General features: G+C 36.9%; 1 protein-coding gene and 1 long non-coding RNA gene across 3 annotated transcripts in view; both read right to left on the bottom strand.

The window, feature by feature from the left end:
• Positions 1–15,585, bottom strand: part of LOC102802515 (uncharacterized) — a 494,330-nt gene that overhangs the window by 37,005 nt on the left and 441,740 nt on the right. The window lies entirely within an intron of this gene.
• Positions 199–14,995, bottom strand: LOC100370245 (ubiquitin-conjugating enzyme E2 U-like). Its single transcript, XM_002732311.4, has 10 exons — positions 14,882–14,995; positions 13,199–13,324; positions 12,690–12,774; positions 11,618–11,710; positions 10,770–10,867; positions 9,296–9,422; positions 3,235–3,396; positions 2,661–2,757; positions 2,033–2,157; positions 199–524 (listed from the first exon to the last, which is right to left on the bottom strand). The coding sequence occupies exons 2-10, from the start codon at positions 13,262–13,264 to the stop codon at positions 403–405; spliced, it is 975 nt and encodes a 324-aa protein (XP_002732357.1). The 5' UTR covers positions 13,265–13,324; positions 14,882–14,995; the 3' UTR covers positions 199–402.

The raw sequence follows: 15,585 nt of genomic DNA on the forward strand, positions 1-15,585 counted from the left end.
CACATTGAAGTGCCTGGTGGTGCTAGTCTGTTCTTTGACTCAACTGAAATTAACTCCATATTAACAGTCACCTGATTCTGTTCGGGAAACTCTTGAGCTAATTTGAATAAAGTTGGGAATGCAACTGAACATGAATAAATACCTACATACCAACTAATAATGCTCCCACCCCAAATTAATTTTCTGGGTAAATATCACTTGTTAAAATACAATGTACATTTTTAATTCAACAAAATCTAGACATTATACAGTACACATATGAAAATAATATATAATAAGAAATGTCACACAGCAGATGAATATTGCGCTTATAGTCCAGGGAATGTAATTTACGTCACTAATAGGCTCTTCACTGGGTACACAGTCAAGCTATATCACCCTCTGTAGTTAACTAAATGTGTATCACTGGATTTCCTGTTCGTCTAATTTATTCGTCCATTCTACTAAGTCATCAACTTCTTTTTCCCAGGGTTCATCAGGATGATGGTCTCCTTGTTCACTCTGAGCTGATGATGGTGGTGGCGCTAGAAAATAAAGAGATAAGCGGATTTTAATTAAACAGTCCACACTCACACCTTGATATGTATGGATTAGATCTTTTGTAAGGGAGGTGTCTTAGATATGCAATTAATGAGTTTGTTTCAACACCAATTTGAGTTCACAACACAGAAAAATGTTGTTGACCAGACCACACAAATGATATATGTTATTTTAATACTTAATTTTAATAATATCTGTCAAGAATATAAACTGTCATTGGGAGTTGAGAATGTATTCTGAAATATCGCACATGGGGCTTGAACCCTGCAGATGTTTATATATCTACAGTGTTTTTAATTTCTCTATTTGAAGTGCATCTCTGAGAAGCACACATATACAAACAATTGCATCTATTGTATGTTTGATTATTAAAATACGACCCGTACATACAGACAAACTACAAATAGAGGAAATACAGTATGTGTATTAGAACAGAAAAATTATGGCCAACAGTGCAGATTGAATGTCTGTCGCTAAAAATCAAATGACTTGATTTTGAACTTTTTTTAAAGTTTAATGTCGAAACATCAACATCTCTAAAAAGAACATGGCACTGAGGTACTCTTACTTCTTCAAAACTGACCATCACCAATGGTGTATATCACATCATTAACCTTTTCACCACCAGTTTCCTCTATTCATCACAAATTCACAAAATGGTCCTGTTTATAGTCTGCACTTTCCTTCAAAAGTTTGGGCGAAAAATAGCCAAATTTTTTGAGTGAAAACTGAAAATTGACTCAAACTTTGTCTGTTGGCTCCAAAATTAGGGTACATTTCCAGAAATATTGAGGAATATAAGAAAAAAGTGCAGAAAATTGTTGGGGAGAAAGTCGGGTGTGAAACGATTAAGTGTGAGCATTTGTAGAATCCTACATATTGTTTTGACATTTGTCCAATTTTTTACGTTTGAGGTCATAACAGGGAATCTTATAATAAACTGAAAATAGTCTAATTAATTTCACAACCCTTTTCAAAAACTAATCATGTAATATACCAAATGTGTTAACATTCAAAATTTAAAACTCTCGTGATCATCATCCAACTGTTCAAAAATTTCACCGATGCATTCAACTGTGTTACGGTTTTTTTCTTTGAATGGGAATTGTGCATCACATTTCCACTACTTAAAAACATTGTGTGATTTGGATCGGCGCACATGCAGTGAAATATGTAGGGGATTTGGGACGTTTACGTGTATATCGGTACACACAATATAAAATATGTTTACATTGATTTAACGTAGTATTGACCATGTTGTTTATTACATGCTTCACTTTTCCTTTGTTGGCAGCTACCGTGAGTTTTCCTTTGTTTACATTAGACGCAGTGAAAATGTAATGGCAGAAATGTAATCTCGTCACTGAACACAAACAATCTTATAACACTAGGTGACAATCATCATACTTTGAGGCACTTTCATAATAACCTTCTAGGAACTACCCCAACGTGCTCCCACTGCCCTCATCAACTTTCACACATAAACTCTTACCAGGTTTTTCAAGTTTCTTCTGGAAGTAAATTCTTCTCATTTTATTTAACTGTTCCATTTTCTTGTCAGCCATTTCCTTCTCAGATTGTTTGCGAGCAAAGTTTCCGTACATCAAAGAATTATGTCTGAAAGGAGATGTAAATAATTACGTACCATATATACATGTACTTCTAGATGGAGAAAAGCATACCAGTGGTACCAGAAATAGGGTTTTCTCTAGAAAAAAAACTGCAAGAAGGAGCACTGCAATTCAGCGGCGCCACCAAGTGGGGGGAGATAGGGTTCTCCTTACCAGGGTGTGGAGTTTTTGTTAAAATGGAATATTTTATGGCTTCCTTGGGACCGAAATTACTATCAGACAGGTCACAGTTGAAGACTGTGGCCACAAGTGATCCCTGGTCAATCAGAATTTTATGGTTGCCAGAGGATCTGCTCCCCAGGGTAAGGGGGTGCATGGCCATGGCGCTGCGCCAGTGTTGCCTTGTTTTAACAAATCCCTGAGATATACATGTAGAGAAAAGCACACCAGTGGTACCAGATATACATGTACTTCTAGGTGAAGAAAAGCCTACCAGTGGTACAGTGATATTTGATTCATTGAGAGTCACAACTCTTGCAATATACTCACTCTTCTAGCTGTTTTCTCATCTGTATCTGTAACTCATTATAGGGCAATCCATAGTGAGCAGTCTGAAGTTTAGGATCATCTTTGATAGATTCCAATACTGGAAAGTAACAAGATGAACTTATTAAAATTTTAATAATATGTGTCAATTTTGATTAAAATAATAATTATGAAGTATAGACTTATTAGATCAAACATTATGAACTATATTTCAGAAGATCATAAAAAATGAATCTGCAACCCAATCATCAATAAAAGTTAGCAGTGATATTTCACAGAACATGGTAGATGCTTGGAAGATTCAACTGCATAAAATTGGGAGTGTCTGAGATTATCGCAGTATTCAAAAATGAAAAATACATATCAATCAAGAACACTAGCAAAAACAACCCAAGATAAACATAAATCAGTTCTTTCACAGAATCACACGTTTGCATTAGTATGTACGTTTGTCATCTGATCATCCTCACAGGTTGTGTGACTGCTTCATCACATATCACACCATTTACGTACTCTCATTCTATAAACCCATGATACACAGTTACTCAGCAGTCACATGAACATGTGAACAACTTACATGGGTTTTTCATTTCTGATTTGGGTTTAGAGGTAGCTATACCAGCCCAGGTTGTGTGGTAATCATCAAATGATATACGGAATAATCTTCGTGTTGCGGTTTGCGTTGTGTGTTTGACTTCCTCCTTTGGTGGTCTCTTTTCTTCATGTGGTTTCCAACCAGCTATATATACAAAACAAAATATAAAATTAGTTCATTTCACATTCAAAACAACTCATAGAAAAAATAGATTTGTTTGTGTTTCTGATACGTTCAAACAAACAGTGTGATCATGTGATTTTTTTTATTTTCACAATATTTTGGCAGAACCCTATCCCCCCCAAAAAATGTTGAGCGTCCCCTTTTAAACTAGCACATGTGCTGACCAGATAACAAATCATTTCCTGTCTTATGACAAAGCTGACTGTCAATAGTCACAGAGTGGAGATAACCACATACTTAAGATGATTAATTAAAACAAAAGTCAATGGTGTTTGTGATCTGTAATGCATGTGATTAAATCTTCGTAAATTTATTTGGGGATGGCTGCGACGACCAAGTTTATAGATGACACCCTCGCTACCTTCCCTCATCAGATACATCTAGTACCAAAAACAACAAAATTCACACTCATTCCCACATTTCCATTATTTGGGGTAAGCTGACGACAACCCAGACTATTTGTGCTAAATTTAAAAAACATTTTCACAAGGCAACATACAAAGCATGATGGACAGAGATACAGATGTATAATAAATAGGTTATGAGAATAATGCAAAGTATGCCCTCAGGCACTACGTGATCACACCAACAACCAATACTCATCATTCGCAGTAATGTCTTGATACATACTTTGTGGTATTTTTTTTTCATGTGCCACACTCTCTCCCCTCCACCCTAAAACAATTATATAAACATATTATGAAGACTTAAAGTGCCTGTGCAATGCCCACCCACACGCTTCCCATTTTAGATCTGTGCCCCACTGAAGTGGGCAATTATTGATTTTTTTGCTGAAAATGATTACTCGTATCCAAGTAAATTTGAGATATTTCCCGTGCTGTAGCCACGCCCACCTATCCTGAAACGGTCGACTGTTTCCGGATTTCCGACTCTCGCCGAAAGTGCGCCACCAAATGCAAAAATATGAGAGGAAGCCATACCCCTGGGCCGTACTTTTATATCACTGTGTCATTCAACGTACAACTGTACTTTTAAACGATATACATTTTTTAATCGGCGTTTCTTTTGTCTATTTTATTTTATTTTTGAGAGAGTGAATTTTTAGAAGTTGTTTTCACAACAAACTTTTATGATGGTTAAACGTTGTGGTGTGGGCGGTTGCAGTAATACGTATAGTCATAGTATAAGTATTTCCACATTTCCAATCGATCCGAAGGTGCGAAATCGGTGGACGAAAGTCGTGAAAATAACGAGAAAAGGTTGGGGTGGATTTCCTCGTAACAGCGTCATATGCAGTGTCCACTTCACCTCAGATTGTTTTCTTTTTTTGAAAAACTGTCCTTGTCCATGACAAAACAACTAGGTTTTAACGAGAAATGCCGACAATACAAAACGTTTTCGTAAAAAATAGATTCCGAACCAGCCCATGATCACTGAGACGGATTTCAGAAGGAAGAGAGACGTCGAGTATGTGTTTCAAATGATTTGATTTTTTTGCAATCCTGATTATCGCTTTATAGAGACCACCCGTGTTATGTAAAAAGGTAGCAATAATTATGATAATGACACAAAAACGAAGCGTCGGACAAACAGGAAATTACGCAGCCCTCAGGCTGTTTTCATTTTCGCAGGCTAAAAGTGTCTGAATTGTTCGGTTATTGGTGTTGAGTGTCGAATTCACACCTTTGTTGCCTTTACTTGCAGCTTGATCGGCGTAATAATTTACGGAATAAGAATCCGGGCTTGAGCTGTCAATGTATTTTTTTAATATGATGTCATAATCATGAAAATCACGCTAAATCCGCTCTAAATTTGTCAGTATGTGAGTCGCTCTCAATAATTTTTTTTATCCAATTAAACGCCGCCATTCACGCACTTGTCCCCCTCATGACCCGACGCGTTCACCCATTACAACGCGGCAGTCATTTATTCAGTAACTGTGTTTTGTCGTTTTTTTTAAAATTATTTCTCTATTTTATAAATCAATAGTGTCTAGTAACCTGCTAAATAACAAGACGATTCAGCCGTCAAATTCAATTTTGTCCAATGCCGGAGTCCAGCGACAGTCTACAAACGTGCTCTGGTGACGACCACGGTGACTAGCAACACCAGACCGGACATATTTCGCATCTGACTCAACCCCATGCAACAAACTTGATACTATATGTTCATTATGGTCCATTCTTCCTCGACGAACAAGTACATAAGTGGCAATTTAGTCAAAGACGAGAAAACAGCACAAGAAATTTGCCTTATTTACACGTATCGGCAATGCAAGCTGCCCAGCGACTTCCCCTTCTGACGTCACAAGGGGAATTTCTGTATGCAAATGAGAAGCTAATGAGGAGCCTCGTTTTAAAATACACAAAAATAAAGTTTTTGTAGACTGAGTTAAAAACACATTTTTTCACTTAAAAAAATTATTTATGCTTAGAAACATAAAAATTAATAATATTTATGTATCAATGGATAATTTTAGGCATGAAAATAGCAGCCATTTCACAGGCACTTTAAGGTAGCGAGACTATTATTTGTGTTGAAAATTACGATTTTCACATTTATTTATTAATTGATGAAATGCACTATAAACTTTCATGTGATAAAGTCAACATAACATAGAATGTCATGTAAGTTGGTTAAAATGTAGATTTTCTGAAGGGAAGCAAGGCAGCCTCAGTAGTGTTTTCCAAAATCAATAACACAGGTTTAATCTGTGTGCCTATAAGTTTCAAAGATAAACTCAAGACAAAGCAATGTTAGGATGTGTTATCAGTAGCTATCTGACACACAATGAGTGTTTCCAAACATTTGAGTGGTTTGTCTCCGCCCCTGTTTGTTTCACAGATTAGTCATTTGCATATGAATGTGTCAGACACAAGGTCACACAGCCACTGAAAAAAAATCATTGATTTTGGTGTTTTCATATGCCGAATTTATCCAATTATAGCTATCCCATTCCTTTATTTTTTTGGTTTCCAATAGCCTTACACATTTGGATGTCCCTACACATGTTAAAGCAGACCTTGATGGGAAGACAAATTGATTGTGCCGATAAACAAGCTTGAAAATCTTTGTTGTTACTTCATGGACGTTTTCTAGGAGTTTATGTTTTTCAAAATAGAAGGTCTTTAACAAAAAATAACGTATACTTATTGTCGTCGGATTAACACCAAATTTTCACAGCTTTAAGGTGACAGTGAGAGGAACTTGAATGTGTCCAGACAAACTATTTCATCGATTATTTACCAACGAGTTGTGGTTTGAGTTGGGAGCAATGCGACTAAAACAGTAATTGAAATTCAGCACACTATTTTTTAAAACGCGTTGCTTGCATAAAACTGACCAGACACATTCAATTTACCAGACTATTGAACAACTAGGAAAAGTGAAAAAAATACATAAATGTGTAATTATTTTTTTTACAGAAAAAGTAATTTTTCACATTTGATTAAGTAACGGGTCATAGAATGTAGATACGGGCATGGCAAACACACCTTTGCAAAGCTTGAAGTCTGGCGATTCTTACCCCAGACCATTCGTCCCGGTGTTATCGCTATCGCCACACGAGACTCCAGCTTGTCTCCTATACAATTTTCCTTCCGCCCACTTAATTTTAATATTCATATGACCTTTGCACTGACATCGATAGCCAATCGCATTCGACCGCGGACGTCACTCTAAATAAACAACTGAATAAATTAATATACCATATTTGGAAGATAGCGGGTAAATTCAACGTTGTTGGTGTGTTCCTTCGGGTTCCGAAGTCGCACGAAACGAGTTCATGTTCCGTTATCTTTCGCAAGTAAAACAGGTCGATATGTATTAAACATGGCATTTGTTTTCTTGTTTTAACCCCCTTATTACGCAAGCTTCCGTCGAAGTGGTGTTTTTTTCGACGATTTGTGGCATGTTGCAAAACGAACGAAACATTGCGGCATTCTTAGCGGTGGATAAGGGATCGACTATGTCGTCACATTTATGTCTCGTTTGAAAGAGAATAAACAACCGCTCAAAAAAATATGTTGCTAATATTTAAGTGCGGTGCCTTGAAATCGCCTGCCCGACGTCCAAATTTCAAAAGGATGTTCGATTTGCAATGACGACCGTTCATATGTACTAGGCGACGTTACTAATTACTACTAGGGTCGGTGTTTGCATTAAGAATTATAGAACAAAAGATCAGCAAAGCGGTGCTTTTGTCGGCGATTTTGTCAAAGGGAATATTGATAAAATGTTGCAAAACAGAATCGCGAGTTGGGTGAAAAATTGCGCCGGCGGCATTCTCAGCGATGGCGACACCCGAGAAACACCGTGTCACGGTGCATTCGTGCATCAGTACACCGAAGAAATACATACATATTGTTGCGGACGACTATTGTAGACTGTGTTCGTGTAGTCTTCGAGTTTGTGGACAGTTAAAGTCGTGTGTGAATTTATTCAAGCCAGGAAAAGCAGGAGGGATAACTTATGGAAATCGTCTTTCCAATTTGATCCAGTGCGACGTTGTGAAAGGAGCGACTCTGTCGTCTCATCTATGTCTAGTTTGTAAGAGAAAGATTGATAGCGCAGAAAAATCCGCCAATAATGTAAAACAGTGGCGTGAAATTGTCAGTCATTCTAATATCTCCCAACCTGTGAACGAAAGGGTTAACCGTGCTGCCTTGAAATCGCCTGCCCGACCACTCCGATCCGATGAACTAATCAAAACTAAAATGGCGCGTGTCACGTGACTTTGTTTACTAAAGATAGCGTGGGCGTTTGATTGACACTCAACTCATTAGTATTCCACCAATCACAGCTACATCTACTTTCTGGATGTGCGCAGTCAAATTGTATAGGAGACAAGCTGGAGTCTCGTGTGGCGATAGCGATAACACCGGGACGAATGGTCTGGGGTAGGCGATTCTAAAAATATATACTTTCCTGGGTCTAATTGTAGTCATTTGGTCACAATTAGAAGATGAAAACAAGTAAGCAAATAATAGTCCCGCTACCTTAAACCATGGAACTATAAACCCCAGGAAGAACAACCACTTCGTTTCCTTTGAACTATGATAGTTGCCGCGATGTCGAATGTTTATTTTGACTGTTTATTTTGTCGCATTTAAAAAATAAGCCGATTTACGCAAATGAACGTTTATCTCCGACTATCGGTCATTTTCGGAGTCAATCGGACGACTCCGGGAGATCACGTGACCGAGTTGTTCCGGTTATAGCATAAAAAAACAATGGCGCCAAGACAAAAACACTGATAAATGATCGACATTCAACGGGAAAAAAAAAACACATTGCCACTTCTGGCGATCGAAGGCAAACACGGAATTAGTCGGGATATCTCAACAACAAACAGCTCACCAAACCCCATGTTTCGCAAACTTTCGCAACCTTATTTTTTCGAGGGTTGAAAAAAACAAGAAGTAATCTAAAAACGACATTAAAAATTATGAAAACTCGCTAAAACTCCGACCCGTTGCATGATTTCCGGTACACTGAAGGTCACCCTGCAGACCGACTTGTTTGCGCATGCGTAGTGAACGAAATATTTTACTGCGCAGATATGAAATTTTTTTTTCAAGTTTTCCGTTTCCAGCAAAGCGGTTGAAACAGGCGTATCGGCGGCAACTTACATGGAGTATGACTAATGTCGTGGAAACAAAAGCGAAAGCACTGTAAGATAAACTAAGACAAAGGTTTTTTTAATCCTCTTAGTTTCGTTGTTCTTCCTGGGGTTTATAGTTCCATGTTTAAACATACTAGGCATTTGTAAATTCATTCTTAAAGACATCTTCTTCAAAAACCCAGCAAAGAGAGAATGAGTATGTAATGTTAACTATGATACATTGTAACTAGAGAGATAAGGTTAAGTCAAACCTAAAATATAACACCGACTACTTACAATGATATCGCTGACTCGCTGCCACACACTGTAAAACTAATTCTCGATATCTGGATGCATTTGTGTTAAATAGATGAGCAGCATCATCGTTGGCAGGCGACTCCAATACTGGATTACTTAAAAGATTCTGAGAAAAAGAAAAGATGAGATGAAGCTATGCTTAGTTGCAGCAACTGAAAAGGTCTGAAAAAATTTGGTTACAGTGTTTCCTTTATTGACACAATTCGTGGCTATATTGTTTGTAATGATCATAAGACCATACTAAAAAGAGAACAATTAAAAACTATGAAACGTTGGTCAGAGACAATATTCCCAGACTTTTCAAAAAAGTTTCTTTCTGAACAAATGCCTTGCAAAATCATTTCAATACTACAGTTATGTATATCTGTCTCTAGTTTACCTACTGTAAAATACTTTATTTTAGCTGGAATTAATTTTCGCTGAAACGACGGGTGTTTTGTATGGAATTTATTTTCACTGATTCTTGACAAGTGGAATGTAAAATATATCAGGAAAAAGGTATTTTCCCTGGATTTGATTTTCACTGAATCGTTCCTTCAGCGAAAATAGCAAAAATTAATTCCAGCAAAAATGAAGTATTTTACAGTGTTTTGTTTTACTGAATCAACAACTTAAGTAATGTTTAGTGAACTTCACTATAGATGATTGCCAAGCATTCTGGGACATACTGATATTTACTGTTTTACATCAACACTAATCCTCAAAGCCAGACTTTTAAAAAAAAAAAATTCTAAGCAATTGTAATTTTAATTTTCAATGAAAAAAATTATAAAATTGCTTTTTAATTGACAGTCGTTCTTGTGGCAGTCGTTCGATTTGTGCATTACGCAAGATCTCACAGTAAACACAAAATGAGATGAATGACATACAAGTTGTGATAGGTTAGAAATATCCTTGGGGGCGGAGTGAGCTACTTCACAAGACGTTCCACGTTTCTAAGACGCGCACCACTTTACCATGTATTTCTATGGGTTCTGCACGAGCTCCTATGGAACTCCAGTCGAAGAGCTGGAGAAAATAGCTAAATTCTAGAAAACAACACAAAATCAACTTTGAAGTAACCCTGGACAACCAAATTTATATATGTTGGACATGCAGGGACGATCTTTCTCTGAAAGTTTTTGACCTTTGATTTCACAATGATGATTGCCAGGCGGTGAAAATGTCTGGATGCCCGGCCCGAGAATACGTTAACTTATTTCATAGTTTTTATAATCCATTTACAAACATCAAAACTATTTCTTTGTACTTTTACTATTATTAATGCTGTACCATTACTTGTCACATATCCATACAGTCTAGCTCCACTGAGTGGCTTGGAACGCATGTACGAATTACATAGTCTTGATGCATAATACATGTAGGTTTGGTTATCAATCAATTTGGTGGCCAAGTGGAAGATATGCCATGCTAAGTTGGTACCAAAGTTTGTACACAGATAATAGTGTCTTACCTGAACTGCAAGCAATATGAACTCCACACTGTATGTTTCTTTCCATAACTCAATGTTATCTAAAAAATTAATGCACGGCTTGCCTGTTACCATGTCAACTGAAAATAAGTAAACATAAAAATAATGTTGTATGATATAATGTGTCAAAATTAATCACATGATGTACTTCTATTTTACTATGTTAATGGTATGGATGTTATATATTGTAATATTTCTAGCACCAAAGATACATCATTTCAGACTTTTGAGTTTCACTTTCAGGTAATTCCAGCGTGGCCTCACCCAGAATTTCACAGTACCAATTTGGGCTTAGAAGTAAAAGTTTTGCATGCATACAATTTTCATGAATGGTGGCATGTTTTAGTCGGCACTTAAAAATCCTAACAGCCAAGAAACCACCAAAATGGCAAAACCAACTTGTTTTCATTACCATTTTTTAATTTTGTTTTGTGTATAAACTAACCTTATTATATATTATTATATTTTGATTTTCAGAATACATTGGTGTGTTTTAGTCCAGGTTTTACTTTGGCATTTGAAACCGCTGTCATTTTGATGATTATTGGGAAATCATTAACATACAATATCATATTCATGACTGTCTTTCGGTAATCTTGCAGAAAGAACTCGTGCATTTTGCAGGATTTCATGAGGTTCATTGACAGTATAAATAAACACATGTTTACCGATAATAGTTAATTGTATTGGATACTGTAGTTGCCTGTCCCTCTCATTCTAAGGTCTGTACTGCATTCAAGGTGCTCTAGTTTTGAAGAATGGCAATTATGTAAATGTTTCCTGTACAGTTGCATTACATTTAATAACACATTACAGTAAGCAATACTTACTGTTTGGATGGAATGGTATTGTGTGGAAATATACAGAAGGTGGAACAGCATTGTAGTTTTCAGTAAATTTCACATGCACAGTAAAGATACCACCTGACATGAGATAAAATGAGATACAATTCATTACTTGCACTACATTAAGAAAATGTGTATAAAGAGTCACCCATCTGAAAACATGGGGGGGGGGTGACCAGTGGATTTTCTCAACATCTTCCCACCCCCATAATTTCAAATGGTCACTCCCTATCCACAACTTCACATCAAACATTAAAGTTGTATTATAAGATTTGAAAGTCAGTAACACATCATCTGAAACCAAAATTATTATTTACACTGTTCCTGAGTGTGTGTCGGTTACTGAGCCGGATACCAGGTATCTTTAGACCCATATATCTGGTGAATACCATAATTGCATTTGGTGTATGGTACATACATACTACTGTGAAATACTTTATTTTAGCTGGAATTAATTTTCACGGAAAAAACTTTTTGAGTGTTTTGTATGGAATTTATTTTCATTGATTGTTCATGAGTTGAATGTAAAATTTAGAAACAACGATATATTTGCTGGATTTTATTTTCAATGAATCATTCTTTTAGTGAAAATAGCAAAATTAATTCCAAGTGAAAATAAAGTATTCTACAGTACTTTATATGTAAAGTCTACAAACAAAATTAAACCAATAATTCAACTTTTAAGCTAGTTGGCTACTATTAAACTATATTTATCATTAGATTTTTCCATTTTTTACAATATTGTTTATGACCTTATGATGTTGTTTACAAAATTCAGATAATAAAAAAGTGGTCACCGAACTACTTGTCTCACAAAGAATGAGTAAACATCCATAAAAATGGATCATTTTTAACCATTTACTATCAGTTGCTATGGTGAAAAGCTCTCCTCACATCTCAAAATCTTGTTTGGTTACATATGGTGAAAAAACCATATGTAGTTTATAAGTTGGGTAATTTTAGTTGTCACGGTGTACTGGAAAATTCTGATTAATACTTTGTCCAATCCATAATTATTTAACACTTTTGACACAAAAAATTCAACCAATTCACTCACCTTCCCACAAAGTATCCTTTAATCCCCGGATCTTAATGGTCCATTCAAAGAAGTTACTATCATCGGTGAAAAATGCTTCAATGCCCTACAACAAACAATTCATTAACTCTTCAAATGTCACTTTTGTCACCTTTCACAAAACAAACCTGCATAATTTGTTTAAACATTTTTTCAAAAATTTTGATCAAGACTTGTAACAAAAATACTAAAATGAAGTGATCTACCACAAAGAGCATATAGCATTTGGTGCATTGTTAATTTACTAACAAATTGACTTAAAGCGAGAGGGTCGTCACCTGGGCACGCGCGGGAATTGAGTCCCAAACGACAATAAAAACACACGCTAAAAACGCAAAGGCTCATGGGTAGACGCTTGTTTGTAAACAATGACACGCTATGGCCATCTGACACATGCGCAGGTGACAACTCTCCCGCTTTAACAAACAATCATTGACCAGTAACAATAAAAAAGCATACAAGCATAAACTAAAAACTAATATTACACTTACCCATGGAGGTTCTTTTTGAAACTGTGCATATTGCTTCTCCAGCAGCATATAAGCTCTGCAATGCATTATGGGAGACTGTGCTCCTTATTTTAATAATTCACTCTTGCCTGGAATTTGTTTCTAAATCTACAATGATAAAACATAGTGTAACAATTGATAGCTTGCCCATTTTGATTGATAGAAAAGAATGATTTTGAAGGCATTTCAAGAGTGCAGGTGTATTATCAAGATTATTTGAAGGGGAAACAATGTGTAATCCAGCACCAATTGTGCTTTTTATTACATCAAAAAAATCGGTATTGACTAGACTTTTTCTACTGTGACAAAAATCAGAGAAGTATAATATTGTTTTGTGGTTGTTTTGGGGTTTAGCTTATAACTGGCATCTTTTTTTCTGCATAAATCAACAATTTTGTTCATTTTTCATTTGATTATTCTTTACCTTTTAAATAAAACTATTTGAATGATTCAGTATACAACAAATTTTTGATGAATATGTTCTTCTATTGGAGATGTGCTTTCAATAGAATGAATAGGGTATACTACCGGTATGTACCATTTTGTAGTTCTAAGACCATGAGACCACAAAACAAAGGGGGATCCGACCTACGGCCCCGGCCCCCCCACTCAGGATCCATAGGGGGCCGCATGCGCGTTCCCATTTTCTCGGGAAAGGGGGTACTTTTTGACGATCTGTCTCGGGAACATTTTCCCGAGAAAATCGTAGAAAAGGGGGTATTTTTTGCTTGTTTTCGCGAGATTTTCAAAATAGGGGGTGTATTTCAAAACACTTCCCGAGATATACAAAAAAGGGGGGGTTTAAAAGGAGTTCTAGACTGAAAAGTTCCCTAGATAGGGGGTGAAATTCATTGGAAAAGCCCGTGAAAGGGGGGGTTAAATTTTCTTCTTTTCCCTAGATAGGGGGGGGGGTCAAAAAAATGAGGGAACAAGCATAGCCCCCCCCCCTAAATATAGGGAGTGGGGGGGGCGGGCCTACGGCTACTCATGCTTGTGCAGTAGTCAGAAGGTACCAAAAATGATAATGATTTTGCCGACTTTGAGTACCATGACAAATCATTAGGTTACCATACAATATGAAAAATCATTACATGATCTCCAAAGTCTGTAGAGAAATACATGATGATCACAATGCCTTGGTATAGCATGAATATAGCAGCTATGTACGTACCGCGACCATTACTGTGTATCAGCCCTGAAAAAGGCAATATTGTTTGATCATGTATCCTGAAAATCACTTAGCTATGTAATAACCCTGAGGGGTGCCTCTCTCAAAAAGTTTGGTACCCAAGCTTCTAAACACGGTTTTAAAAAAGACCCCTGTACGGCGACAGGTCGTTCGGACTTCTTGGTATTGGACTTCTTGTCGGTTGAACCTATAGATGTTCGATCGGAACCACCTCCACCACCTCCCTCGGCTCCCCTCCCCAGACGAACGACGTGCGAAACAGTGAAAGCACCTCGTTACAGCTAAAACCACATTGTTAGTTTAATTCAGTCTCAAGCGGTAGTCAGTCAAAACATGGATCACTGCGAAACGATGGCTGACTGCAATGATCCACAGACTAAGAAACGCTACTGCAACTGATCATTGAGCGCTTAAAAACACGTACATATGAATCAATTTTGATAACCCCTGTGAAATAGAAACTATATACTACTAACCTTGATAATACGATTTTCACATTTTGTAAAAATATGCTTTAAATAACGGAAAATGTATATTAGCGTAGCGTAAACTTGTCAATTTGTTGTTGCCATCCGGAAGAATGGTTGTTTGGTTCTCTAGTCGCTGCCGATGAGGGCGTTACATTTCGCCACGACAAGTAAGGCATTGCGACTTTATTTTTAGAGTCAACTTTTCGATTTGCTGTATACCCACCTGCTAAAGTTGAAGATAAGGGGTCAAACATTTGAAATCATGGGGGGTGGAAGAGCATGGCCAATGCATTTTTTCGCGGTGTTTTGTCTGAACAAAAACTGTTTTTCCTGAATTTGCCAATATGTTTTCCCTGTAACATCTTTCATGCATTTTTTCTCTCGGTGTGTAGCTTGCATTTTTAAACAAACCTTCCAGTCACCCCTCTTGAATTCAAATCAATCAATCCCTTAATTTCTGGGGTCAATCATCGTCTGGTGCGTCCTAGTGACACATGCAAATTGCGAGGGCATTGTACTTTCAGACCGTTCGAGAAGAATAGGGTAACAATTTTCAGCGGTTCGACGTTACCACCTGGTGGATTACACATCGCCAGGTCGAACTAGAACGCCGCTGATTGGTTATCAAAACAACATATTAAACCAATCAACGTGTAGTATCGATCCCGTCTATAAGTTATTTATGTTCGAATCGTGTCTTGCATTATAAC

Source organism: Saccoglossus kowalevskii, chromosome 9 (genome assembly GCF_978046115.1).
Source record: "Saccoglossus kowalevskii chromosome 9, keSacKowa6.1, whole genome shotgun sequence".
Taxonomy (NCBI): domain Eukaryota; kingdom Metazoa; phylum Hemichordata; class Enteropneusta; family Harrimaniidae; genus Saccoglossus; species Saccoglossus kowalevskii.